At 37.5% G+C, this 26,769-nt stretch overlaps 5 protein-coding genes across 5 annotated transcripts; 3 read left to right on the plus strand and 2 right to left on the minus strand.

Moving 5' to 3' along the window:
* Nucleotides 1–5,059: 5,059 nt before the first annotated feature.
* On the plus strand, nucleotides 5,060–6,368 carry LOC125212609 (late embryogenesis abundant protein 46-like). The gene is made up of 2 exons (XM_048112821.1): nucleotides 5,060–5,167; nucleotides 5,867–6,368. The coding sequence occupies exons 1-2, from the start codon at nucleotides 5,102–5,104 to the stop codon at nucleotides 6,131–6,133; spliced, it is 333 nt and encodes a 110-aa protein (XP_047968778.1). The 5' UTR covers nucleotides 5,060–5,101; the 3' UTR covers nucleotides 6,134–6,368.
* A 5,842-nt stretch (nucleotides 6,369–12,210) lies between these two features.
* Nucleotides 12,211–12,947, plus strand: LOC125213392 (zinc finger A20 and AN1 domain-containing stress-associated protein 8-like). Its single transcript, XM_048113908.1, has one exon. The coding sequence runs from the start codon at nucleotides 12,211–12,213 to the stop codon at nucleotides 12,700–12,702; it is 492 nt and encodes a 163-aa protein (XP_047969865.1). The 3' UTR covers nucleotides 12,703–12,947.
* A 75-nt stretch (nucleotides 12,948–13,022) lies between these two features.
* On the minus strand, nucleotides 13,023–16,354 carry LOC125213391 (transcription factor bHLH48-like). The gene is made up of 6 exons (XM_048113907.1): nucleotides 15,405–16,354; nucleotides 15,172–15,297; nucleotides 15,003–15,068; nucleotides 13,855–13,923; nucleotides 13,523–13,594; nucleotides 13,023–13,413 (listed from the first exon to the last, which is right to left on the minus strand). Exons 1-6 carry the CDS (start codon nucleotides 15,843–15,845, stop codon nucleotides 13,168–13,170), a joined length of 1,020 nt encoding a protein of 339 aa, XP_047969864.1. The 5' UTR covers nucleotides 15,846–16,354; the 3' UTR covers nucleotides 13,023–13,167.
* A 2,889-nt stretch (nucleotides 16,355–19,243) lies between these two features.
* On the minus strand, nucleotides 19,244–21,847 carry LOC125211847 (protein cornichon homolog 1-like). Its single transcript, XM_048111788.1, has 4 exons — nucleotides 21,668–21,847; nucleotides 20,270–20,451; nucleotides 19,921–20,043; nucleotides 19,244–19,555 (listed from the first exon to the last, which is right to left on the minus strand). The coding sequence occupies exons 1-4, from the start codon at nucleotides 21,740–21,742 to the stop codon at nucleotides 19,483–19,485; spliced, it is 453 nt and encodes a 150-aa protein (XP_047967745.1). The 5' UTR covers nucleotides 21,743–21,847; the 3' UTR covers nucleotides 19,244–19,482.
* A 2,474-nt stretch (nucleotides 21,848–24,321) lies between these two features.
* On the plus strand, nucleotides 24,322–26,689 carry LOC125210430 (receptor protein kinase-like protein ZAR1). The gene is made up of 3 exons (XM_048109988.1): nucleotides 24,322–24,405; nucleotides 24,669–26,076; nucleotides 26,158–26,689. Exons 1-3 carry the CDS (start codon nucleotides 24,322–24,324, stop codon nucleotides 26,655–26,657), a joined length of 1,992 nt encoding a protein of 663 aa, XP_047965945.1. The 3' UTR covers nucleotides 26,658–26,689.
* Nucleotides 26,690–26,769: the final 80 nt, after the last annotated feature.

Here is a 26,769-nt window from a genome sequence, read left to right on the forward strand (position 1 = left end):
ATCAATAACTATACCTACAATTAATTACCTAAATTTCATTGTATAGTTGTAATGGGCTTCAATAAGATCTTTAAATTATGGCTTTCATCTATTTATTTATTCAACCTTTAATAAGCCCAAATCAAATTATTCGATATAAACTTCTAATTTCCCTAAAGTTTAATAGCACTCTTTACATTAAATATTTATTATTGCATACCAAAAACTAATATTTTTATGTAACTTTATCTTGTGTTGAAGTGAAGAGAATAAAGTAAGAGAGAGAGAATAAAGTAGAGATAAAAGTATTTTCACTTTTAGCGTTGTCTACTCGATTAATGTCATATTCCTAATTGCAAATCACACGTATATCAATGATGCATATTCCAAAAAGTTTTCTCTATTCTCAATGCATTTTCCTATTCCCAATTCATATTGCACAGAGGCTATAATGACAAATGATGGATTAGCTCAATGCATGTTTGCATTTTATTTCTCACCATTATATATATTAATTTTTAATAATAATAATAATAATAATAGTAATAATGTTACGTGAAATATTTATTATTGCATAATAAAAATTGATATTTTTATATAATTTTATTTTGTGTGTGAAGTGGAGAGAGTAAAGTAAGAGAATAAAATAGACATATGAATTTGGGCTAGGCTAACATGTTTTGGGCCAAAAATAATTAAGGATTAACTAAACCCTACTTGAATTAATAAATGATAATTTAAAATTTAATTTGTGGTCGTGTAGGAGTATTAGTTTTAGTAAATTGAAGGTATTAGTTTTAGTAAAGTTTTAATTATGGCCATGTAGGTGTATTAGTTTTAAAATTTTAATTGTGGCCGTGTAGGAGTATTAGTTTTAACAAATTTTATCATCTACTTAAGATGACACATTTTTCTTTTTAGTTTGCTCCAAATAAGATGACACTTTTCTCTTTTTTGAAAACTTTACTTCTTCAATTAATACACTTAACCACGTTTCTCATTCCAATTAAAATATCGAGCTCTTTTTCTCTATTCATTTAAATAGTGCATCGTGTTGGGATTGAACATATGGACAATATTTCATTAGATGGATGGGGCATATAATGATTCGATTCTAAAGTTCACATATATCAATAATACATGATTATGTACTTATTTGATTACTAAAAATATCGCCAGTTGCGCATCGCGCCGGGGCTGAAGTGTAAATCCAACACTCCAAGGGTTTAGTAGTACATGAGGTTAGGGTATAGTACCGACTCAATAAAATAGCGTTCGCTATGTGATCGAAGTTAAATCCATCTCTAAAGGGTTTAGTAATCCATAGGGCTAGGTTGTAGTACCGACTTAGTAACATAGTTTACAATTTAACAACATTGTGCAATATACCTTTTTTCTATGTAACATTCTATATGAGATATAAAATATTAACTATATAGATTTAAACTATTAAATAGATGAGTTAAGAACATGTGCTTCTCACATTTTCAAAAACTATATTTTCTTTTTACCATTCACCATAAGAAAATGCTAATTTTTAGTAATTATTCAATATATCAGACTATTAGTCAATATATTATTTAAAATATCAATAACTATACCTACAATTAATTACCTAAATTTCATTGTATGGTTGTAATGGGCTTCAATGAGATCCTTAAATTATGGCTTTCATCTATTTAATTATTCAACCTTTAATAAGCCCGAATCAAATTATTCGATATTAACTTCTAAGTTCCTAAAGTTTAATAGCACTCTTTATTTTATTATAACCTATAGTTATTATTAGGTTGACCATCATCATTAATAGAACTCTTTATTTATTATAAACTATAGTCATTATTTTTTATAATTATATATGGATTTTGGTTCCATTCGGAGCTTTAAATTTGAAATTGAATTTCTTTCGATTTTTAAAATCAAAAAATCGAAATGATAGATTAATCGATCATATTTCTGATATGATTTTTAGTATGTCAAAATTATCCCAAGAATAGAGTATTGATTTGCTCTAATTATATAATTGGCAATAGTCTAAAATATGTTTAAATATGTACTCCTATAATCATATAGTATTTATCAATGAGTATTGACTTTGTTCGTTGAGCCATGAATATTTAATTAAAAATTAAAATTAAATTGGTAACCTTGAATTTCCAAAATTAGAAAAACAATATAATTGAATGATTTAATCAACTATGTTTTAAATATGATTTCAATGTGATCTGTTTGTTGATTAATTTTTTTTCATATTTATTATATAAATAAAAAACTGATGGTAATCTAAAATTTAATCGGGCATGTAATCTATAATAATTGTTTTTTATATTCATCCTTTAGTAGGTATTGTATTGTAGTTTATTTGCTATAAATTAAGTATGCGCCATTTGAATAGGAGTTTGCATGTATTGTGTTTGGTGGTGATTTTGACAAATATTACATGTTATTCTTTGGGTTGTCGGTAGGATATTGTCAATGTTACTATTAATACTACTTCATAATTATAAATAGTTAATTAAAAATACGGAAGAATATGAAGGGATTAATAAAATTGTATCATTGATATAATATCGTAGTAATTTTGTGTTGCAGTGAATGTTAATGTCATAATAATTAATATGATACATGCAAAAATATTAAAATGCTAAACAAATTGTAATAAAAATGATAATCTATTTCGAAAGAAATTTTTTATCATATATTTATGATTATAAAATGCATACCATTTTTTATTGTTCTTCTATGGGAAATACTCTGAAGAATTTTGGCATATCAGCGTCGATGTATACATCTTTTGTTGATTTAATCATTCATTGACAAAGAGAAAGTTTGGAAAATGTAAATGGTGTAAGACTTGAGATATTATAAATAGATGAAAAGTTATTAACTATTACTCCTGCATCGTTCAAGTATAATGTTGCATTTGATGTTGTTGTGATTTTTGTTTTCTATGTTTTGCCGAATCTATCTCCTAATTTGCATGTTGTTTTATAATTTTTCGCAATAATTTTTGAGGGTTTGTTGGAAAGATTTGTTTTATCAATTAACATAGAAAAAATTGTAGTTTGTGTTTGCAAATTATATAATAATATGATTTTGTATTTTTAATATTATAACTGGTAGTATTAATATGAAGTACAGTATGGATAAATATAAATTAGTGTACAAAATCATATGAATATCGCGTGTTTTTCTATTGACATTGTTGGTATGATTTATTTTTAGTATTTCTATATATATTTTGTTTTAGAGTACTGAAGATTGTGAATAATTTAAGGTTTTATATTAATTTTCTTAGAAATAAATATTTGTCATTATTATAAAGAGTGAATATTGTATTTGTAAATATTTGTTTTTCTTATTGATTAATAAGAAAATATCTATTCATAAATATTGTATTCTCAAATATTGTACTCCCTTTGTTTCAACTAATTTAGTACCAAATTATGAATACATATTATTAATAATTTCACTATCTTTAATAAATTTAGTTTAAAACCAAACGTTATTACTCTTATGTAATACGTTGTCATTAACATGAGGTAGTAATAAATGTATAAAAGTGTCTTATTAATAATTTCACTATTTGTAATAAATTTTATTTTGAAATAAAAATTATTACTATTATGTAACATTAAGAAAACATAAAAAGTTACAGAAAAAGTAATGTATATAACTACTCCATCCGTCTGCGAATAGGAGTCTCGTTTTTCCATTTTAGTACGTCCGCGAATAGGAATTTCGGTTCACTTTAATCATAAATGGTAATAGGGTCTCACCTTCCACTAACTTATTCCATTCACATTTCATTTAAAATTACTCATATTTTATTAATCTTTTTCCACTTATTTTTAACATTATAGTATCTAATGTTTTACATGTAACTTAAGGGAACTTTTGGTTCCTATGTTTCGCACAGATAAGGATTTGATACCATGTTCAATCCTGTGTTTGGTTGCCAATTGAGTTTAGTTCAAAGCCCGTGTTTGCCAAGTGAGGCCCGCACTGTTCACTTGGTTTCGTCAAGATCCGAAACTCACTCCATACCCCCAGATTGAGTCCATCTGACCTCGATTTCCGCGACCAATAATTCAATTTCTTCTCTTTTATCCTTCTCCCTTCTCATTTCAATCAAAGCTCTCAATTGTTCTTCTCTTTTGCCCTTCTCCCTTCTCATTTCAAATTGAATCAAAGCTCTCAATTGACCTCAACGAAGAAGACCCCTACACCAAAAGCTTCCCTGAATCAGTGAAAGAAGTGACCCAGCAAGAAGAGAACGATGGTCGAGGTGCGACGAATCTACGGTTAGTTTTGATTTTTTTTTCCTTGGGTGAATGTTTCTCCTCCTTTTCGTTGGTGCATTGATTTCACATCTTTTAATTTCAAAATTGAAGGTCCACTACATCAAAGAAAACCTACTGCACAAGATTCCCACAAATCTACACTTTTGTGTTGAAAGGACATACACAGATCTATGTCGACAAAAACGCGTAGGTGCTTTAAGAAACAAATTGACTAGTAAGTTTGAATTTTTCTGCTCCGTTGAGGTCTCCGACGGCGCCAAAGTGTGAAAGTATTCCCGCCCAAATTTCAGTGTGGAGAGGGAACGAAATGAAAATAATTTGGGTTAAATCTAAAGAAAGGCTGCAATTGTTTATATATGCGTCATTTAGGTTGGTGTAAATCCACTAACACAATCCCTATTAAACATCAAATGGGCTTTTTATCCACATGCCAAAATAATAACCAAACATTAGTTATGTTACCCATATCTTGGCCCAAGTTTCCATCTAGTATGACAGGAAAATGTTAACTCCTCCTAACCATTTTGTGAACCAAACGTTCCCTAAAGGTCTGTGATGCATACAAATGAATGTAATTTAAGGTTAATAATATTAAGAAATTGATAGTGAGGACTATGGGATAGACTCACAAATCATATTTATTTGACGGGTGATGCATGCATCAACTCAAACCGGTGTTCCTTGACACATAGTAATGTCTGAGCAAGAGACACGTGGTGGGCATGCATCGACACTGTGGCCTACGTGTCACCGGAGTGTCCGAAATATATACTGCTGCATGGAATTTATTTGCAACAGAGAAAAGGGTGGAATTGAAAATGCAATCACTAAAGGAAGCCGCAACGAATGTCGCCGACGCCGCCAAGTCCACCGTCGGAGAACAGGTTTTCTAGCACTATATTTACGTTTCTCTCCATGCTTTAATTAGTTTAGTTTCTATGTATTTAGGATTCCGAATGTTTCTTTCTAATGATAGAATTAGAATGAAATACAAAAAATATGCCAAATTAATCTATTGATTTTGGATTTTTGATAGAAATCTATTGATTTTATCCTGAAATCAAAGAAGGGGGGTCTTAAGAGTTAGTGATTTCAGTTCTCCTTGTATATCGATATGTAATAGTTACTTCCTCCGTTTTATTTTAGGGGTTCTGGTTGAGTTCGGCATGAGTTTTAAGAAATGAGTTTTAAGAAATGTAAAAGAAAGGTGATGAAAAAAAGATAGTGGGATAAAAGAAAGTTGGTGAAAAAAAGATAGTGGGATAAAAGAAAGTTGGTGAAAAAAAGAGAGTGGAATTTGAGTCTTATTTTTTTATATTAGTTTTATAATAGAATATGAGTGGAAAAAAGTTAGTGAAATGTTGGGCCTAATACCATTTATGGAATATTTCAATCGTGATTCCTAAAATGGGTCAACCTAAAGTGATAAATCGGGACTCTTAAAGTGGAATGGAAGGAGTATAATATATTTTTTAATTTTAATTGCCAATAATTTTGTTTGGCAATTATTTTGGATGAAACTAATCCAAATTAATTCACCATTTATTTCGATGAAAGTAACTAATTAATTTAAAATTTGACAGGATAAGCCCGGCGAGGCGGGCGGAGGGTCGTACTCGTACTCAGCCTCAACCGGTGAGGCCGGGCAGTCGACTGCGGGGCACCAGATGTCGGCATTGCCCGGACATGGCACCCGAGAGCCCACCGGGCAGGTGGTGGAGGGAACGGTCAAGTCTCACCCAATTGGGAAGGCCACAGGTGGCGCGGGGCGGCCGACCACCGCTCACAACACGCATGCCGGTGGTGACACCGGCATGGGATATGGCACCGGCGGTGGTTATAGCGGCTAGACATAGTCCGAGACTCCGACTAGATCCAATTCCAAATCCGTACTTGTATTCATACTGATTTTTTAGTATGAAATGAAACGTGGCTTTTATATTTGTAGGTTGACTTTGATTTCTACATATTACGGATAATCGATTTCTTTTTTAGTTAGAAGAACTAGAATTCTTTGTAGAATAGCATGTTCCTTTATTGTAGATTTATTAGCACCTTCGAATATATACTTTATTTGTGTGTAAACAACTGAGAAATGAGCCTACGCATTGTAAATATATACACGATTATGTATCTTCGAAGAATGTGACCCAAAATAGTAGTACTCCCTCCGTTCTATCAAACTATCAAAAAATGATACATTTGTAGGATGGCACAAGATTTTAGAAGATTTTATTTTGTGTCTCAAATGAAGAGAGAAAATATAATATTTATATTTATATGAGAAGATTTTGTTTTGTGTGTTAAATGGATAGAGAATATAATTTTTATATTTATGTGAGAGAATTTTTTTAGAAATGAGATATTTTTTTTGGAATAAACTAAAAAGAAAAGTGTGACATCTTCTATAGGACTGAGGGAGTACTTAAATATTTAAATGAGATATAATATATATGGGACTGAAGAAGTACTTAAATATTTAAATGAGATATAATACAATATAGGATTAGGGTTAGAAATGATTTAAATGAGATATAATACAATATAGGATTAGGGTTAGAAATATATGGTCAATAATCAATGGCGGATCCTTAAATCATATTTTAAGTTGTCATTGAATATACTGAACAACAACAATTCAAAATTATTAGCACCAAATATTATAATAACAGTTTTAAAAAAATTAGAAAATAAAATTTAAATATAATGAAATGATAGTTGATGAAACAAAAATTATAAAAATAATTATGCTTAATTAATCAATAAAATGAGCCAACTTATTTAATTAATTTCCCATTAGGTGCCCCAACTCATTTGAATTATATAAGTCCAAAGACTTTCACTCATTTAACCTAATTATTCAAGTAACAAAAGATAAATTATCGTCTTTTTCATCATATCAAGTAACAAAAGATAAATCGTCTTTTTCATCATACCAACGTCAGATTCTCTGCATTTTCTGCAACCCCTCGCCTATCTATTGTTCCCTCTATCCTCTTATTTTTTGGAAAAGACCAAAAGGTTTCGGGTGGAATTGAAGCTGCCATGGGGTCGGAAGTGGAGTTACACCGGGTCAGAGGTTGGAATTTATGTTTTCTGGCAGCACTCGGTGGACCGACAGTGGAGTCGGCCGACCCCACGCGACCCCACCTGGGTCCGCCGCTGCCAATAATATTATAATCCGATTAGCATGCAATCTGAGTAGGGCTAACTGGGAACACGATGGAATGGATCTAAATATAACAATTGTATATTCTTTTGCTTTGTTTGACAACTAATTCGACACTCGTTATGATGAAATAACTATACAAAGAGATTAATCTTACCATTTTATATATGTAAATCCCCTCTCCCTGTGCCAAAACATCAAACCAATAAGAACTTCATTATTACATAACACGAAGTTCATTTTAAGATCACTGTACTTCATTCTTTATAAATTAAAATGTAGTAAAACCATCTAAAGAGAAAGAATGAAGTAAAACGATCTAAAAAATAACTAAAATAAAATAAAGTAAAACGGACTAAAAATGAATTGCATGTTATCTAACAATGTTATAAAACGAAGTAGATTGAACTAAAATTTGAAGGATTCGGCGGTTTTTGGCGCTAAATTAGCTCCACATTGATCATAATCCTATATATATTATACTCCTTACGTCCCATATTAGGAATCTGTATTTGTTTATTCTCAACATTATTCTCTCTCTTACGTTACCTTTTCTCCGCTTTCACTATTTATTATCATATTAATAAAATGAGTATAGAAAAGTCAAAGTGACTCCTAATATGGAACAGATAGAGTATTATATTTTATCAATATAAAAACAAATACTCCATATGAATTAGAAATTTTAAATTTGCTACAAGAAGTATTTTAAAGTCTAACATAATTTTAAATACTGAGTTTATGTTTGATTTAATTTTATTTATATAAATTTCAAATTAGTATTTAATAATATTTGAGTTTATGCATATATTTCAAAATTACCATAATAATTTGTTTTATATTTTACGTAATGAATTGATCATATGTTAATTTATTGTTAGCATGTGTTTGTTGTTAGACTAGCTCAAAACTTGACCATTTAAAATTAAAATTGAAAATTTTTAATCAATAAAAATCATAACTCAATTTGTTCACACTAATTAATTCGCAACCTGAATAAAGTTTATTTTTTTAACTCATCGACTGGCCCTCTCTAGACGAGACTTAGGCCATCTACATCCCTGTCTCAATACCGTCTCAATACTGTCTCATTCCTTCACTATTCATAGGTCTCACTGCACTTTTTACCTCATCTCTTAACTAAGAGACAACACTTGCATCCCTCCATCTCATAACCATCCCATCCCTTAACTATTCATTCATTCTCATCCCTTAACTATTCATTTAATTTCATTTTTTATATTTATTTCCAACAAATCCAATTAATAAAAACACACTTCATTAAATAAAAGAAAATTACAATTTTAAATCCTAAAAAAATAAAAATAAAAAATACATAATTAAAATCTAAAAAAAATAAAAAAGACATAATTTAAAATACTAGAAATTAAAAATTGCACACTTAAATTATAAAAACTACTCCGTCGGCGAATCATCACCCGAAGGCAGTGGCAGTGCACCCAAGCTAGATGAGGCGGAATACCAAGTTGACTTGCTAGATACTTAATACCGGCAAGATGGGCTTGATATTGGGCAGGCGTTATACGGGAAGTGTCAGCCATCGAGGCGGTGAAGTACATGGACATTAGGGAGGACAGCGGCCCTTGGGAGCCCGCCTGGCTTGATTCGCCTCGGCCCCTCCCCCTCCCTCTAGCTGCCTTCGCCGCCTTGTTCCCTTGCGGCCGACGTCGTGTACCGGAGGAGCCCCCTGCATCGGATGTCGGGAACTCAACCTCTTGTGAGGTGTTGCCTTCCCCGCATCACTAGACGAGTATTGGCCACCCGCCGTATGCTTCGTGCGTTTCGAGCTCGAGCCCGTGCTGGAATCAACACCGTCAGCCCACCTATCAAGATGTTTGACCGCCTCCCAAACATCGGGAAAGTTGAAATCTTTGCTGGTGTCGGATTTAAAGACTCGCAAAGCCGCTCTCAGAATGTCGGATCCACTAGCTTCGCTTTGGTTATGCTCTGCTTCTCTCTTGTAGATCCCACAAAATCTTTTGACATCTTTGTTGGCTCGCTCAAAATGAGCGTGGAGCATCTTCAGGTTGCGGCTGAAGGCCGCCCTCGGCTTTTTTTGCATTGTATACGTGGGTGACCTTATCCCAAAGCACTTGCAGGTTTGTTGATTCATGAGGATGGGATCGTTCGACGTGCTGATCCAAGCGTCGAACAGATCCATCGTCTCCGCTTGTGTGTATGGATGTTGGGCGCCGTCCTCACGACGCTCCACCGCTTCCAGAGTGTGTTCCTCCGGAATATCCTCCCTAATTTGGGATAATCGATGAGTTTGCGTGCTCCTTGGACCGGCAGGACGATAGTATGCATCAATTGGAAAAGATGGTGTTTGGTACGCCGGCGTCGACGAACCGGAACCGGAAGCACCCAAAACATTGTACATGTCGCCCCAGTCAACAAACAGGTTCAAGTCGTAGCCGCCGCCCTCGCCGCCGGAGTTTCCGTCACCGGATATTTTTGCAGAAATTGGAGAGGAAAGAGAGATGATATGATAGTGTTTGTGTGTGGAAAAAATGGTGGGGAAGTTGGGTTAATGAATGTGGGAAAAAAGAAAAAAAAAACTACAAAAAAAGGTAAAATAAATGGCCAAGAAAATGGTCATTTTTTTTTGTAATTTTTTCAGATTTTTAAAAAAAATATAATTAAAAATAGCTTAAAATCGGCACCCATTCGCAGAGCCAGCAAGTGGGCGTCACGCCCCAATCACTACTCGTCATGTGGCCGACGCGCGTGGCGAGACAGCCCGTCAACCACCCCTCCCCCCGGGCTACGAGACGCGGCCGAACACCCGCATCACTGTCTCGATGTGGTCTCGTCACGCTGGGACGAGACCGAGCCCGCATCGAGACAATGGTGCGGGTGCTCTTAAAATGTACTCCCTCCGTCCCAGAGAAGATGTCACACTTGAAAAATGACACGGGATTTTAGGAGATGTTATTTTGTGTGTTAGTGGTGAGAGAAAACATAATTTTATAATTAATGTGAAGAAATAACTTTTTCCAAAAGAAAAAATGTGATATTTTTTGTGGGGCAAACTAAAAAGGAAAGTGTGACATGTTTTGTGAGACAGAGAAAGTACCGACCTCCTACCAATGGCAGAATGGTAAGAAGAGAATTTGGTGAGGGCAATACGCGTAAATTGCAGCAATTCTCTCTCCAATTCATGACGGTCACCTTTTTCCCTGTTTCTGAATAGAATAAATACTGATACAACGGCATAATTATAAACTTAAATCATAATTCAATATCCAGGTCTCTCCCCACCTCTCCATTTATCTCTTAAATTAAGGTATTATTTCCCCTTGTTTCGGTTTAGTTCTCGCATTTTTCAATTGTTTTAGACTCCGATTCAGTGATCTGCGCAAGGCCTCTTTGTGTTTCCTCCCAAAATTGAATCTTTTGCGTCTCTTAATTTCCTTTCAATTGCTTTTCTTGTGGGTTAGGAAATGTATAATTTAAGTTATTGCTCGTTTGATTTTTATTTTGTCTGAGCTATGATCGACCTAACAACTCTTTGTTTATCAATTGGAAGGTGAGATTCTCATCATTGCAATTTTGATTAGGTTTTGAATTTTTATCTTGTACGTACCTGTAATTGATTGGGAAAGATTGAATTTTTATCGACTGATTTGGGGGGTTTTTGGATATGTTTGAAGCTTTTTAGGCCAAGGGTCATGAGTTATTCTACTTTATATTGATTGAGGGATTGAGATATTTGCCTTCTGCAGGTTTTATTTGGCTACTTTGTGGTGTATGTGTTGTATTTGTTGTAAACTTAATTATGTCATGAATTATAGTAGATCAATTTTGAGAGAAGGGGATGAATTTAGGTTTAGCCTCAGCTATATTGCTCACTGTTTTCTTGACTTGATTGTGTAAGTGGTTGAAAATTTAGCTGTGCAATTACAGAATAAACTGGTAAATAGGATGTTTTCTATAGATGATTTAGACATATGGTATTGAGAACTGATTCTGGAATGATGAGTACACATTTTTCTAGTTGTGCAATTGTTATTGGTGGGTGTGGTGTGGATGAGAAATCTCCTGGAGATGAAGAATAGATATAGCAAGCCCGTGAAATCTTGGTTATTTTTATCGATATTTCATGTCCATCTTGTTATGATGGCATGTCTTGCTATGGAGGTGCTCTTAAAATGTTTTGTTCAGCCCATCGAACTAGTTGCTGTTAGAGGATTTCTCTCGGATTGTTGCATTACAACGTTCTTTGAAATTGTCCTGTTTAGACAGGTAATTGCTTTAGTAATTTCGTACTAGTGAAGTTGATGATAGGCAGTCTGGTTGCCTTCTCGTGATCGAGGATTTGAATAAAGTAGCTTCCCAAAAACATGTGTCTTGATGTAGTAGATGAGATGCGTATGAAAAAGGGAGCATCTTTTGATCCCTTTTGATTACAAGCTATAGCTTTTCTCCCTGTTGTCTAATATCGATTCAATGGCCTCCCTTTCCATTCTTGAGCAGTTGTCTGTCAAAAATCTTGAAAACTATAAACACTAGTCTCTTTCTCATCGCACTTTTGTAAATGCGGTTCAATAGAGAAATTACAAGATTGAGATTTACCTAGTGATGTTTCTAGGTTAAGACAAGATTAAATTCGAGCATGGTGTTGATAATCCGTGTCGTTGCACGTAACATTTGTTGTATTGATATAATTACCAATGCTCCATTGATAAAAAGAAAACCTTATCACATTGAGCACTTGTGTTGTAGGAGCTTGCATAAATGGAGTCTTCCAAGGAGACCGGCTACCAACCTCGAGAAGGCCCGATTCTCTGCATCAACAACTGCGGCTTTTTCGGGAGCGCAGCTACGATGAATATGTGCTCCAAGTGCCATAAAGACATGGTTTTGAAACAGCAGCAGGCCCAGTTTGCCGCGGCATCCATCGAGAATATGGTCAACGGCAGCATCAATCAGAAGGAGCCTCTTCCAGTGGATGTGAGTGTGGAAGTCGAATTAAAACTCGCTTCCCCTCAACCGAACCCCAACCCGGAGCCGAGCGAGCCGAAGCCAAAGGAGGGACCTAGCAGGTGCAACACCTGCCGCAAGCGCGTGGGCCTGACCGGATTCAGTTGTAGGTGCGGGAACCTCTTCTGCTCGGTGCACCGCTACTCGGACAAACACGAGTGCCCGTTCGATTACCGGTCAGCCGCTCAAGAAGCCATAGCGAAGGCGAACCCCCTCGTCAAAGCTGAAAAGCTCGACAAGATCTGAAAGGCTGACGTGGCGGTCTTCTATCTTTACATATCCGGTGATGGTTCGTCGTGTAAGTCATGCCGATTGTCTGCGTCTCGAAACTTGTGTTGGGTGGTGCGGGGGGTGGGGGGTCCAAGAGATTGTGGTTTGTGTGGAGTCCTGTGTCAGTTGGGTAAGGGTTGATTACTTTGGTTTGGTTGCAGTGTGTGCAGGCTGTCGAATAACATTATTATTATTATTGTGGAATTTGTAATTTGCTCATATTTCTCTATTGTGTTGCTGCATTTTCTTGTGTAGAGATACATCATTTTAAATCGTAACCAGAAACTCATGTACAATATGGTGAAACCTGCTTTTGTCTCGGGTCAATTCAATCTAGAATGTAAATTCCTGCCTCATCTTCACCTAAGGCTAAATCCTTACTACTATATCTCGTATATACAAAACTAGCTTCAATGACGAGCGACGACAGCGGATTTTGCTTCAAAGCTCCATTTTCAGCTGGCTCAGGTGCAGCGTCTCTGCACCTGAATTTGCAGGAGAGTCGTAGCTTAGCAGTGAGTTCTCTGGGGTAATGAAGTTAGAGGTGTCGTCTACCCTGCCCATGGAAGGCAGGTTAAGTCCATCGATGAGCCATGGCTGTTGTTGTCTGCTGCCGTTCATTTGCCCCTCCGGCCAAATGGATGGCGGAAACATGCCCAGGTAGCTGTTATCAATGGATGATTCGCTCTGCAGGAACCGAGGTTCGAGAGTTTACATCAATATTGATATTGATTTAAGCATAATCTGGAGCAATTAGCTTTTTTAGAGAGGTAGAGTGGATTATAGATAGACTTACATCTACGGCTAAGAGGGCTTCAAGGTTGAAATCAATTCTTGGGTTAACAGCAGCAAGTCTCATGGATAAAAACTGAAACCAAAGAAGCCATTATTCCAATCAGCTTTTATCAAAATTAATCGAGGGCAAAAGATAGAACTCAACTACTTTGTGGTCCAGACATTGTGATTTTAATAATTCAATAACACCTTTCCCGAATTATGTTCCTTCAATCGTAATATATCTAAAGAAAGCACAACATAGTACTTCACTATATCAAATTATTACACAGCATAGATAGGGATCCAATAATATCACCGTAATAAACAGGTAGAGGAGAGAGAGAGTCTAACCTCCACTTGGCGTTGAAGAGCTTGCACATGATTTATTATCTCATCGAGCACCATTGCAGTACCTGAAATCTGTAAGGAAAAATCAGGTATTTATGGTCAGAAGGCCATAAACTAACCAAATGGAGCAAACCAGAACTGACAAAGTCATTCTTTTAACTAGGCTTCATCGTCGGGGAAAAAAAGGAGATCATTATTGGACAGACAGAGGGTTTTTCCTTTTCCCATTACAAAATGTATTGATTTGATGACTCATCTGTATGAGTTCGATCTGCTCATACTTATCAAACTTTCATCTCTAGACGATGAAGTTCGTTGCCTACCGAATATGTGATGGATTTTTACAGTTGATGCTTTAATAGAATAGTTTATGAACAATTTACATAGAGTGAGACCTTAGATGGGGTGGAACAGAGAGAAACAACTAAACAATCAGAGGAAGACGCGTTCAAAGTCAGAAGCATCATCTAACATGTCGGGAGGCTAATAGCTCTAGTCGAAAGCAACACTAGTCATAATTTCGTCTATCACTTTTCTTCATCTAAAATTTTTCAGAGATGTACTTGGTCCAATTCTAAATAAGTACTCAATATAGAAAAGAACTAGGCCATGCTTGACAAGAAAACTAGAACATCCATGAAACAAATTATTTAAAACTAGTGAACTTCCCAAAAACATCTGAAAAAAATGAACCTAAACGTCAAATTTCAGAAGGCCAAAATCCAACAAAATGCTAGCTACAACTGATGAAGAAGAGGAAACCGGTATCGCAGAGAATTACAAGAGTGCCCTCGTAACGGACGGGTAACAAACCAAACCAAACAAATAAAAAAGGCCAAAATGTGAAGACACAGTGTGGGAATTGCAAGAGGGATACATCAGCAGCGGCCCACCACTTTTGTTTATGCAAAAACACCCGCTTCCCTTACTAAAGAGATGACTGTGACCCTAATCGTTTTCTAGATATTTTTCAAAAACAAAAGGCATATGTAGTCTCCGGGAAATTAGGGTAAGCACATAGTAACTAACAGAAAAAGATTATTCAATCCAAATACCTAACCAGCCATTAATCTCAACATAATTGACTCAATCATCACAATTAGTCCATGCAGAATTCGTATTAATGAAACGACAGCGTATTGACAGCTGACCTTGTTACACCCTGGGACCAGGTCCTGTAACAGCTTCATTCTCGCATTGATTTTCTCCCTCCGGGCCTGTTAACAACGACAGGTGAGTAATTGAGGCATTGAAACGCAATTAATACGACTATTAATCTTGATCAAGGAAATGATTAGTATTTAATCACTGGATAATTACTCTTTCAGCTAAGCTATGGCTGTCAGTGGCCTGGCCACGGCGAGCTCTGACATGAACGTACGGCAGCTGCTCGCCACTGCCATCAGACGCTTCATTTGCTACCACTTTTTTGCTTGATTTTTTCACCTGCACATTCAAAATCAAATAAATGATTTACTATTTTGGGGAGTAACATTATTCAATTTTTCCATTCAAGGTTTGCGTAATGCTGAGATGAAAGCGTCTGTGTTTACCTTTTTCTCCCTCTCCTTTCGCTTGATGGACTTCAAGCTCTGATTTGAAACCGCCGGCGAAGAAGAATTCCGGTGATACTCTGGCTCCAGCGGCTCCTGCTTCACCGAATCGATCTTCATTGAGCTCGAAACCGACAAAATGTTCGTTCTATCCGGCGGATTATCGGCTGAAGCAAATACGGAAAACAACGAGGCGCGGTCAATTAGGGCAATATTGGAAGGAAAAATCGGCAGCGGCATGGTTTTCGCCGGCGAATCCTCCTTGACCAGGAGCTCCACAGCTTGCGGCGGCGGTAGCTCGAGAAGCGCCGTGAAAGACGTGCCGTCCGTTTCCTGCAGGTCAGGGATCAGGTCGTCGAAAACGAACCCCATCCCCCCAGTTTTCTCTCCGGATATTCCGGATCTAAATTGCGGTTGAACCGCTTCAACATTTGGCTGCATAATTCGAATTATTGGCAAATGGAGTGATAAATTTCAGCAAATTGTGGTCGGAGATTAACACACCGAAGCTCAGCTCCGCGACAGATCAAACACTAGCTCAGTCAACACAGAAGAAGCTGATACTGGAATACTTAGAAAATTCTCTCGCCATTTTGGACCAGCAATGTTTAAAGTCGAGAAAAATTAACGGCGACGACTCTGTAAATGATTACTCCATTGCTAGCTCTATAGGAGAAGAAAAAGGGGCAATGTGAACAGACACACGTCAATTTGAAATGGAGGAGAGCAGCGAAGGGAATGAATGGAGGTTGTGGCAGCCACAGGTAATCACTGTTCTCTTCCTTTTTTTTAACGTAACTTTACTTCGGCTTTCTTGTGAGAGGGGAAAGCTACGGTATCAATGGCGGTCAAAGCGAAAAACTCGGCTTACTTTCTCTCCCTCTCTGCAGTTCGAGTTGTGTGTAAAATGAATTCGCCTTTTCTACTTTAATTTTCTCTCTCTTCCCTCGCTCTATTTTTAGGAATTTATAGTAAACAAAAAAAAAAGGTAGTAGTAGTGGTGCAAATTTTTAAATGCAAATGTGTTGGCCCCTACTAATTCCAGCAGTATCATTACACATTTACTATATGCTCTTTCATTCAATTTTTTTTAAGTCTCCGTTTGGTACATATATTTCTCTATCAGTATCATTACATATTTCTAATATGCTTTTTCATTCAATTTTTTTTAAGGCTCCATTTGGTACATGAAATTGGAAATAGGTATAGAATTGAAATTAGAACTAGAATTGGAATTGGAATTGGAATTGAAATTAAAATGGGAGTCTTCAATTTTTATTTTATATCATAAAAATTCTTGGATTTAAAATTAAATTTTAATTCTTCCAATTCTACAATTTGAATTCCATATAAAAAATAGTGGAATTCCAAATCTTTATTAAATTACACACACTGACACACACAACACACAATCTTACACACACTGCGCGCGCACACACAAACACGTTCTTACACACATTGCACACATTCAGCTTTTCAAATCCAATTCCATATCAATATTTCTTTTTATCAAACAAAGGATTTATAAATTCCAATTGAATTCCAATTCCAATTCCAATTCCAATTCCAATCTTGTGTACCAAACAGACCCTAATTGTATTTAGGTTGAGAGTTTTATTAATATTTTTGGTTCGTGTTAAACCTTATTGAATTGAGTCGTTGTCAGATTGATCTGATGACAGTATAAAATACACGATTTGTCAGCCTCAGATGATATTGAGTCAACATTAAACTCAGTTCAGAGCACACAAAAGCACACCAAGACAGACCAATAATCAACAAGTGACATGTTTGTATGTGCGAGTGTGGGTGTGAAACAAGAGCACAGTGTGAGAGCAATGCTGTGCCCCAGGATGTGGCGGAGGTATTTAGAGCATCCACTATAGGGGCGGCGCGCCGGCCGCCCCGTTCGCGGCTTAGCCGCGGCGGGCTATAGCGGAGGAGGCGTCCGCCCCGGGGGCGGACAAATTTGTTAAGGCGGACGGGCATTCGCGCGATTGCGGTGAGGACGGGCCGGAGGAGAGAGAAGCGCGGCGGCCGCCGCGCCTATCTATTGCGCGGCGAAATCGCCGTTTTTGAATTTTTTTTTTTTTTTTTTAATTCGAATTTGTAATTATTTTTTTTGGCTTATTTAAATACCCCACCAATTTGTTTTTCACTCCACACCCATTTTCACTCCACCCCCAATTTCACAACCCTAAATTTTATACCAAATGCACGGGAGAGACGAAGATTCACCCGGCACGGAAGAATCGGGATACGGATACTATCCTTCTTCCCAGCCATCTCAGCTGTGGGTATCGAGTCCCACCCCCCGGGGATCGAGTCCCAGTCCCCCTCATTCCAATCGTGGTCACCGACATCCCCGCCGTGGCAACAAAGCCAATATCGGGGTCAATCTTCTCATCAGAGGAATTTGGGTCGTTCGGCATTTGGAGATTATCGACCCACTATGGACTCGCCCATCCATCAGCGTCCGGATACCCCTTCTCACTCTTTCCAGCGCACCCAGACTCCTTTGTCTGATTTCGATAGGTTCACACTGGAGCAGATGATGGGGCTGATGAGTCCGGGCCTACCGGAGACCCCGCCGACGAGATGTTCCGGCGACGGCGGTGGTGGGAGAGGCGGCGGCAACGGTGGTGGTGGGAGGGGCGGCGGCAACGGCGGTGGGGGGAGGGCCGGCGGTGACGGCGACGGGGATGGCAGCGGCGGTAGCGAGTTGGCGGTAACAAGTCGGGGCGGGCACTACACCAAAGATGAGTCGATTGCTGTGGCGAGGGCATGGGATGTCATCACATCAGACCCCTGTGTTGGCACCGATCAGACCGAGATTGGCTTTTGGAAGTGCGTTTTGTTGACCTACAATGAGTTCAAGCCGAGAGGCGCCAAACCGCGTGACGCGGAACAGATCCGGAAAAAGTTTGGGAGGATTCTGACACCCACCAGGAAGTTCGCGAGCATCTACGGCAACAACCTTATCAACACTGAGAGTGGCTGCAACGAAGCCGACGTGAAGGCTCTGTCTGTGTCCCAATACAACGCGCTATATAAGCCTAAGTTCACCCACTGGGAGGAGTTTCTCGTTCTCGAGAACTGCCCGAAATTCAAGTCCATCTGTGCAGAGGAGACTGAAGGTCACGGGGCGAAGCGCAATAGACGCAACAGAGCCGGGAACTACAGCAGCAGTTAGCGGCGGACACTCAATCGACCTCAACGACGCCCAAACGGAGGAGCCCTCTGATACACACACTAGGCGTTCACGCCCTCCGGGGCAGAAGGCCAGTATCCGCAGCGCCCGAATGTCTGCAGGTTCCTCCCGCTACTCGGCGCCCGCGTCTGGATCGCGCAGTGCGCAGGCGCCTTCTGGAGCTCACCGACTCCGCCACCGAGTAGATGGTGGCGGTGTTTTTATTTGTTTTTATATGTTTTTTTTTATAAAATATTCGTTGTGTAATTTTCCGGTATCCATTAATACAACGAATATTTGGTCTCATCGCACTTTTTAATTTTATTATTATCTCGTTTTCTAATTATTTTTAGTCCGATAATTTTAATTGTAATTGAATTAAAATATACAACAAATAAAATAAAGTGAAATTTGTCCACCAAAAAGTATTCACTATTGTTGCGGACACTTTTTTTGTGGCCGTGGACAAATTAAAAGTGGCTATAGATAAAAAAAAAATGTCCACCAAAAAATGTCCACCTGTAGTGGATGCTTCCATGGGCCAGAGCATGATTTTCTCAAGTCTGTATTAATTGATTAACTATTTAATCTTAATTAATGAAATTTAATATCTTGATCTTAAAGCCAATTAAGGTATATTATGCACAGAAACACCAAAAAACACAATTAATATTCAATCAAATTTACAAGGCATGACCAACAATTTTAATAACCATTGAAGAGATCAAAAATCAGTTCTTGCCCTAATCTATGGTGAGAGAGAGATGAGAAAGGGCTAAACATGTACATTAATTTGGGGAGACTAGGTTTGCAACCGGCGTTCGTCTCAGTGTCGACCACGTCACACCATCACCACCCAAAAAGAAGCCACGAGACGCTTACAAAAGTTCAATATATAGTCGACCAAGCCACAACATCATCATCGTCAGCAAATACAGCGTGCACAATTGACAACGCAAGCCTGCAAATTAGCATTAGACCATCACAAATCAAGAATTATAGGGCTGGACAAGAATGGTCCCTACAGTTTCTAGACACACAGATTTTGAAGTAAATAAAACCTTATTAAAGATCAAAATTAGCCAACCATGTAGAAGATGCAAAACCTATAAAATATGCAATTCTTATTATATCAACTTGATTTCTAAAATTCAAGTACTTGGAATCGAAAATCTACTTCTTTATCGTTGGAGCGGAGGACTGAGAGGACAGAAGAAAATGTCCCCACAACAATAGTTCTATGTCGAAACAACATAGATTTAATGAGAAGACACACATTCGTTCATCAAAAGCGGAGAACTTGAAGGGCAAGCATCGGTTGCTAACCTTGTGATGACCAGACCAAAGAAGATGACATAAAATGCCAGCTTTATAAGACGGGCTTTTTTCTCAGTATTCACTACTTTGAAGACTTCAGTGACATCGACAAGATGTTTGTTTGATAGGTACCTGAAATGTGTAATAGATATGGATAAGACGGAACCAAGACGTGCAATCTGGTGAAACGTAATGTACCAATTTAGCCAAGCATGCTCACACAATGACACATGATATCTGTTTCCAAGGACGGACGAGGCAGGTCTAGATATCATGATTCAGATAAGTACTACATATTGATATAACTCTAGAATATGTGATGAATAACGACACAAAAATATAGACTAGAGAAACTTACTGCTTGAGATTATAGTATGCAGTAGGCAGCGAGAGCAAGAACATGATCCAATGCCCCGTCATGAGAAAGAGAACGCACAACGCGCCATGCAACAAATACTCGGGCACAATCACGTAGTTGATACGAGATGATAATTCATAGGGATTCAAATAGTCAGCCTCCAAATCTGAGAACCCTAAGAACTACAGAAGAAAATTATACTTCTAGAACCATCTAGGTGTTCGGTCATGGTTAAGATGCTTTAAACACGAGGAACAATTATGCATATTAGATGGAGAAATATATGCTCAAGAATCACATAGTATCATATACTGCGAGATAAGTTATCAACTAAAACAAGAGAGTGATGCAAGAAGTCAAGGTGGGAAAGCAGAAGAGCGGTTCGTTGTAGAAACCAACATAGAACATAGTTTGACATTCTAGACTTGAATCCAAGTTCACAATCTTCGTTTGAAAGCATATGCATCCACAAAAGCATACGTCATTACAGAATCTAAAACGAACTTTAAAGTGGACACGGAATTTCACATATGTCATTACAGAAGACAAATTTCACATACACTCTGTAAAACTTATGGCCAAATACAGACAACTATGAAGAGAAAATTACTCTTTGACTAATTCGTTTAATTCCATCAATAGTTACATTCTCTAACTTGCTTCATTGGGTGTATGATTGAAATCTCTTAGTCGAACTAACACAGATCGCTGGCCTATGGAGTTTGGTTGCTACTTGATAAGGAGCAAAGCTCGATGTTACAAAATTAATCCGAATCACACTAACACTCTTGCAATAGCGAAGCTTTCCAGTCGCCTATTTACTCATAAACACGCCCACGATTCTCTCTTTCCCATAGCAGTTTTCCATATAAGGAAGATACAAGAAATTAAAAGGTTCAGATGGATCCTATTTAGCATGTAAGCAAGAACCCTCAAATAAAAATCAAACCTTTATTCTTATAGCAACTAAACAGTACTAAAATCAAGTGGGCTTTTCCTATCTAGAGACATCAAGCATAGCCATCAAAAAATTTAAATTTTTTCAAGCTTACAAAATTTATACATCAAACTGCAAATTTAATTCAAACTTCACACAATGGCAATTACAGAAGACAAGAACCCTAAACTATCTCTCTTTTACACATAAATTTGTTTTAAATTGGCATATAAACAAGAACCCTCCAACAAAATGAAATCTTTATGCTTCCAGTAATGAAACAGCAGCTCAAATATGCAATCTAAACACAAAATTCTGCCCCCAATCTCCCAGCTACAAAAAGATGCAAGAAAATCACGTGGAGATGAGTATTATGATATTATCAAAAAAACAACAAAAGAGGACTCTGATACATCGCGAGAAAGGAACAATAGAAATGGAGGAAAGGGACAGAAAAATACCTCATAAAAATTTAATCCCAATAGAGTGAGGTTAAGGAGTGTGAAAATTATCCAGAGAAATGGTAACCAATCCATAATTTTCAAGAAGTAATTAACAATGGAATTTACTGCCCATTGCAAGATTCTTTCTTTGGGTCCAATTTCCTCGACGAGTAATTGAGGATTATTATTACCCCCTAAAAATCACATTGCACTTACATAAATAGTTTGAAATGTTACAATCGTTTTCATAAAAATGATTGTCTCTGTAACACGCTTTGATAAGTAATGATCTGCTGTCTGAAATGTTACGACAAAGTTATGACATTCTACTAATTGGCATTTTTGAAAGTTGGAGATAAGATTAGAATTTTAATAATTTTTTTGATTTCATTGGTTATATTAATATATAGGAGCATTAAATTTTTTTATCGCTCCTTTATTTTAATAATATCGTTTTAAAAATTGGTCTAAATTTAAGGACTAGAGATTAAAGTTATCCACATTGTTGAGTAGAATGAGCATGCCATACAATTTAAATTATATTTTTAGATAAAATATGGTTCTGAATCAACAATATTATAATTTTTGGACAAATATTTGTGAATAAAACATGGTTTTAAATCTGTGAAATTCATAATAAAATTAGTCCCATTTTTAGCCATGATTCATTTTTTCTCATGTTATGTGAGTATTTTCAATATTAGTCACAACACTTGCAATAAGAAATTCCAATTTTCAGTCTCATTTTCAGACACAACTTAATTCACCATTTTTATGTTTTTTTTTAAATGCTAATAATAAAATTTAAACAAACCATTAAAATGGAAGTAACATTACTTAATTAAAATGCCTACATTAAACTTCAATGATTACAGCTCCATATATATCCAGTCAAATATCGCCGAAGTTGAATGTAGCCTTGTTCCTCGTGCATTGTTTGAATGTTTAAGGTTCATCTTTCTAGTTTGTTTACTTCGTTTAGGTTTCATATTTCAATTTTATTTGTCTCATTTCTTACAAAGCGTGATGACAATGCCAAAACTCCTTTCAAAGTGTCTAAAACATACATGAGCAACCATTCCTTGTAGGATCGATCATTACTTCTATGGAGCACTACATTTGTCCCTTAAAAATATAAATTATTTTTATTTTGGTCTATCCCTCCAAAATAGAAACTTTCTTAACTTTCTATTTTAGGAAGGGGGTGGATCCACAATTCACTGACACTTTCACTATCACTACTTCTTCTCTTCTTATTTCTTACTTTACCTGTTAGTCTCTCCATTCTCTTTTACTTTGCCAATTATTTTCTCTTACTTTACAAATTGTGTATTAAAATTTGGTCCGTTTAAAAAGTTTCTAGTAGTAGTATTTTTCAAGGACAAGAGTTAAGTTTCTATTTTTAAAAGAGGAGGACAACAAATGATTTGTTTGTGTTATTCCATATCATCACACAGACATTTAAACGTGTTAAACATATAATCGAACTTCAATAAGATTGATGCCTCCGTAACTTCTTGGTTGCCTGATAGTATATAAATTTAACTGGTGAATGGCCTGTTCTCCCCGGTCGAAATAGGTAGATTAATTCCTTCCCTTAGAACCGTACTTGAGAGTTTCCTATCTCATACGGCTCATCAATTCTTTTAGTGTCCCGTTTCGTATCTAACGAATGGGATTTCTCGCGGATCTACCCCACTTTTCGGGTTAACCAAAGAGGTTCATTACATAAGTTTTAAACTGAAATTTGGATTCAATTTGGAGTAATAATCCGTTTTATTTCGTTTTATCTTTTTTCCCACCTTCAGAAGAAAAAATTTCCCTATCATTAGATTTTCTGAAAGGTAACTATCTCGGTTTCGTATATAAATTTATATAGAATCTTTGAAAAAGAATTTCCTTCCTAAGAAAGAAAAAACTTCACAAAACTAAATGCTTTATGGAAGTGATTGGTAAAGTGGTAACTTAAGTTTACTCACAAGATGGGAAATTGAGGAGTAAAACAGCAGGTATAAATTCACCGTCAAATTTGTGTCACATGATCGACTGTGAATGAAAAACATTAGAATAATTTCTTAATGATCAATCATTTTATCTGAAGCCATTCTCTTAAAAATACTGGATTTCTCTAATCACTTGATTTGGCTTGATTTTATACATTGGTTTTAAATTAACTATAATTATCGATAGCATCATAATATAGTTTGTACTACTTTTTAACATATACACCAAATTTGTTATAAAGTTTCATTCTTTCAATTCTACTCTTTTGAAATTAAATGTGCTGCTCTCGTGGGCAACAAACAAAGTTTCTTCATTATAGTAACTCAGGAATTATAAAGTGAACAAATTATATTAATATACAGGGGTAACTGCTTTTAAAGTCACCAACTTTCCATGAATTACGGTTTTTCCCATTAACTTTAAAAAGTTCGTGTAATGTCACAAACTTTATTGTCGGTTGTCATTTTCTCATGTCAGGTTTTCCGGTCTGATTCAAACTGTTCGTTTCCTATTAAGACGATGTCCAAATTCTTCTATCCTACTATCGTTATCTTTGCCTTTGAAATAGTTTCGCGTGGGTACCTTGTACGCCTCAATTGGCACTCGGATGAAGAAGTTGTGACCATTATGATAGTACAAGGTCGCACAAAGTTCGCAGCCTTCATCAAATGGCCATAACTTCTTCATCCGAGTTCCGATTGAGGTGTACAAGGCATCCACGCGAAGCTAATTCAAAGACGAAGATAACGATAGTAAGATAAAAGAATTTGGACATTGTCTTAATAGGAAACGAACAGTTTGAATCAGGCCGGAAAACCTGACATGGGAAAATTGCAACCGATAATAAAGTTCGTGACATTACACGAACTTTTTAAAAGTTCGTGGGGAAAACCGGAATTCATGGAAAGTTGGTGACTGTAAAAGCAGTTACCCCTAATATATATTATTCATAATCAATTCATTTTTTTTTTTTAATTTAAGCTTTTTAGGCTGGGTCAACAAAATTCAAATTTAGCATCTATATTGCCTCGAAAATATCCATACAAATCCCACATCCTTTCTATCTAAACATCTCTCTCTGCAAGCTCCTCGTTTCAGTCTCGCCAAAACATTTCACGATCAGCATCCCATTATCTCCACCACAATCCTCAAAAAGATTGAATCTTTCACCACCCCACAACAAAAAAAGTTTGAATCTTTACGTCTTCACACACTAGAAAAAATGAGCATTGAAACCTTGCTGAAGCTCATTTGCTGCTTCACTATCTCTCTCTGCATCTCTCTCACTTCCTCATTGAACTCAGACGCCCTCGCGCTTCTAGCGCTGAAATCCGCAATCTCAGAAGACCCCAGAAACGCCGTCGTTTCATGGTCCTACTCCGGTTCATCCCCTTGCAAATGGGCTGGGATAATCTGCGACGAAGCCCACGACAGAGTCACCTCCATTTCACTCTCCGGCTACCATCTCAAGGGCTACGTTCCGTCAGAAATCGGCGCGCTTGCATTTCTCTCTTCTCTCGATCTCTCGCACAACAATTTCAGCGGACCTCTGCCGCAACAGATAACCAATCTTCAAAGCCTTGTTCACCTCGACATTTCGTCGAACAATTTCAGTGGTTCCCTCCCTGAAGGGCTGAGCAATTTGGGGAATTTGAGGGGGACGTTGAATTTGTCGTGCAATTCATTTTCCGGCTCGATTCCGGCGAGTTTGGGGCGGCTTCCGATGACGGTAAGTCTCGATTTGCGGCGGAATAACCTCACCGGAGAGATTCCTCAGGTTGGATCGCTGCTGAATCAGGGCCCAACTGCGTTTTCCGGAAACCCTCTTCTCTGCGGATTTCCGTCGAACACGTTGTGTGCGGAGAGGCAAAATCGGAATCCGATCAAACCCGGCGTTTCCTCAAACGGGTTGCCTGCAAGTGAGAAGGCGAAGATGAAAAGCGGGATGGCGACGACGGTTTCCGTAATCTGTGGCGTTTCCGTGGCGGCGATGGGGATGGTGTTTGTTTCAGTGTGGCTGATGAAGAAGAGGAGGAAGATGGAGGAGGAGAAAATGGTGAGAGAGAAAGCGGAGAGAGAGAAGGGGCAAAAGGGTAAATTCGTGGTTGTGGATGAAGGTTTTGGTTTGGAGTTGGAGGATTTGTTGAGGGCTTCGGCTTATGTTTTAGGGAAGGGTAGGAACGGGATAGTGTATAAAGTTGTGGTCCCGGGCGGGTCGGGTCGGGCGCCGGTCGTGGCCACGGTGAGGCGGCTGGGCGAGGGTTCGGGTGAGACGGGGGCGTGGCGGATGAAGGATTTCGAGGCGATTGCGAAGGTGAAGCATCCCAACATTGTGAGGCTCAAGGCCTATTACTATGCGAGTGATGAGAAGTTGCTTGTTTCTCAATTTATTGAGAATGGAAGCTTGCACAATGCTTTACATGGTGAGAATGAATCTATATCTCTTATACAATTTTCAAATTATCATATTTTGATTTGTGAAAATATTGGATAATTTTATGTAGGAAGTGGTGGCATCACTCCTTTGTCATGGGCTGCAAGGCTCGGGATAGCTCAGGGGGCAGCAAGAGGCCTAATGCACATCCACGAAAGCCGAAAACACGTCCACGGCAGCATCAGGACATCGAAGATCCTCCTCGACCGCGACCTCAAGCCTTACATCTCCGGGTTCGGCCTGCCTCGCCTCGTTGCAACTTCATCGGCGGGTGGAAAGTTCACTCAAAGAGACGACGTTTACTCCTTTGGGGTCGTGCTGCTAGAGATTCTAACGGGGCGGCTGCAAGAGAGCGAAGGTGGGGGGGTCGAGGGCCTCGTGAGGAGGGTCTTTCGCGAGGAGAGGCCGTTGTCAGAGATCATAGACCCGTCTCTCATGCACGAGATTCGTGCCAAGCCACAGATCGTTGCGATGTTTCACATTGCGTTGAGCTGCACTGAGATAGATCCTGAGTTGAGACCAAAGATGAGAATGGTGTCTTTTAGTCTTGATTGCATCAAATTGGAGTGATAAAAGTAGATGATCTCTCTTTTTTTTCCCTATATGCTAACAAATTCGTATGCACGTAAAAAAAATTGCATATTCAATATTTCTAGGCTAATTCTAACTTTGATTGTCTAGA

Source organism: Salvia hispanica, chromosome 3 (assembly GCF_023119035.1).
Source record: "Salvia hispanica cultivar TCC Black 2014 chromosome 3, UniMelb_Shisp_WGS_1.0, whole genome shotgun sequence".
Classification (NCBI taxonomy): domain Eukaryota; kingdom Viridiplantae; phylum Streptophyta; class Magnoliopsida; order Lamiales; family Lamiaceae; genus Salvia; species Salvia hispanica.

Excerpts from the sequence above, each read along its gene's own strand:
- LOC125212609 (XM_048112821.1), top strand. The coding sequence starts at position 5,102 with ATGCAATCACTAAAGGAAGCCGCAACGAATGTCGCCGACGCCGCCAAG. Across the intron at positions 5,168-5,866 it reads AGTCCACCGTCGGAGAACAG|GATAAGCCCGGCGAGGCGGG; the intron begins GTTTTCTAGCAC and ends AAAATTTGACAG.
- LOC125213392 (XM_048113908.1), top strand. The coding sequence starts at position 12,211 with ATGGAGTCTTCCAAGGAGACCGGCTACCAACCTCGAGAAGGCCCGATT.
- LOC125213391 (XM_048113907.1), bottom strand. The coding sequence starts at position 15,845 with ATGCAGCCAAATGTTGAAGCGGTTCAACCGCAATTTAGATCCGGAATA. Across the intron at positions 15,069-15,171 it reads GCCATAGCTTAGCTGAAAGA|GCCCGGAGGGAGAAAATCAA; the intron begins GTAATTATCCAG and ends CGTTGTTAACAG. Across the intron at positions 13,924-15,002 it reads TGGTCCCAGGGTGTAACAAG|ATTTCAGGTACTGCAATGGT; the intron begins GTCAGCTGTCAA and ends TTTTCCTTACAG.
- LOC125211847 (XM_048111788.1), bottom strand. The coding sequence starts at position 21,742 with ATGGATTGGTTACCATTTCTCTGGATAATTTTCACACTCCTTAACCTC. Across the intron at positions 20,044-20,269 it reads GCATACTATAATCTCAAGCA|GTACCTATCAAACAAACATC; the intron begins GTAAGTTTCTCT and ends TACACATTTCAG. Across the intron at positions 19,556-19,920 it reads TTTGGTCTGGTCATCACAAG|GCTTGCGTTGTCAATTGTGC; the intron begins GTTAGCAACCGA and ends GCTAATTTGCAG.
- LOC125210430 (XM_048109988.1), top strand. The coding sequence starts at position 24,322 with ATGGCCATAACTTCTTCATCCGAGTTCCGATTGAGGTGTACAAGGCAT. Across the intron at positions 24,406-24,668 it reads CAAAGACGAAGATAACGATA|CATCTATATTGCCTCGAAAA; the intron begins GTAAGATAAAAG and ends ATTCAAATTTAG. Across the intron at positions 26,077-26,157 it reads CTTGCACAATGCTTTACATG|GAAGTGGTGGCATCACTCCT; the intron begins GTGAGAATGAAT and ends AATTTTATGTAG.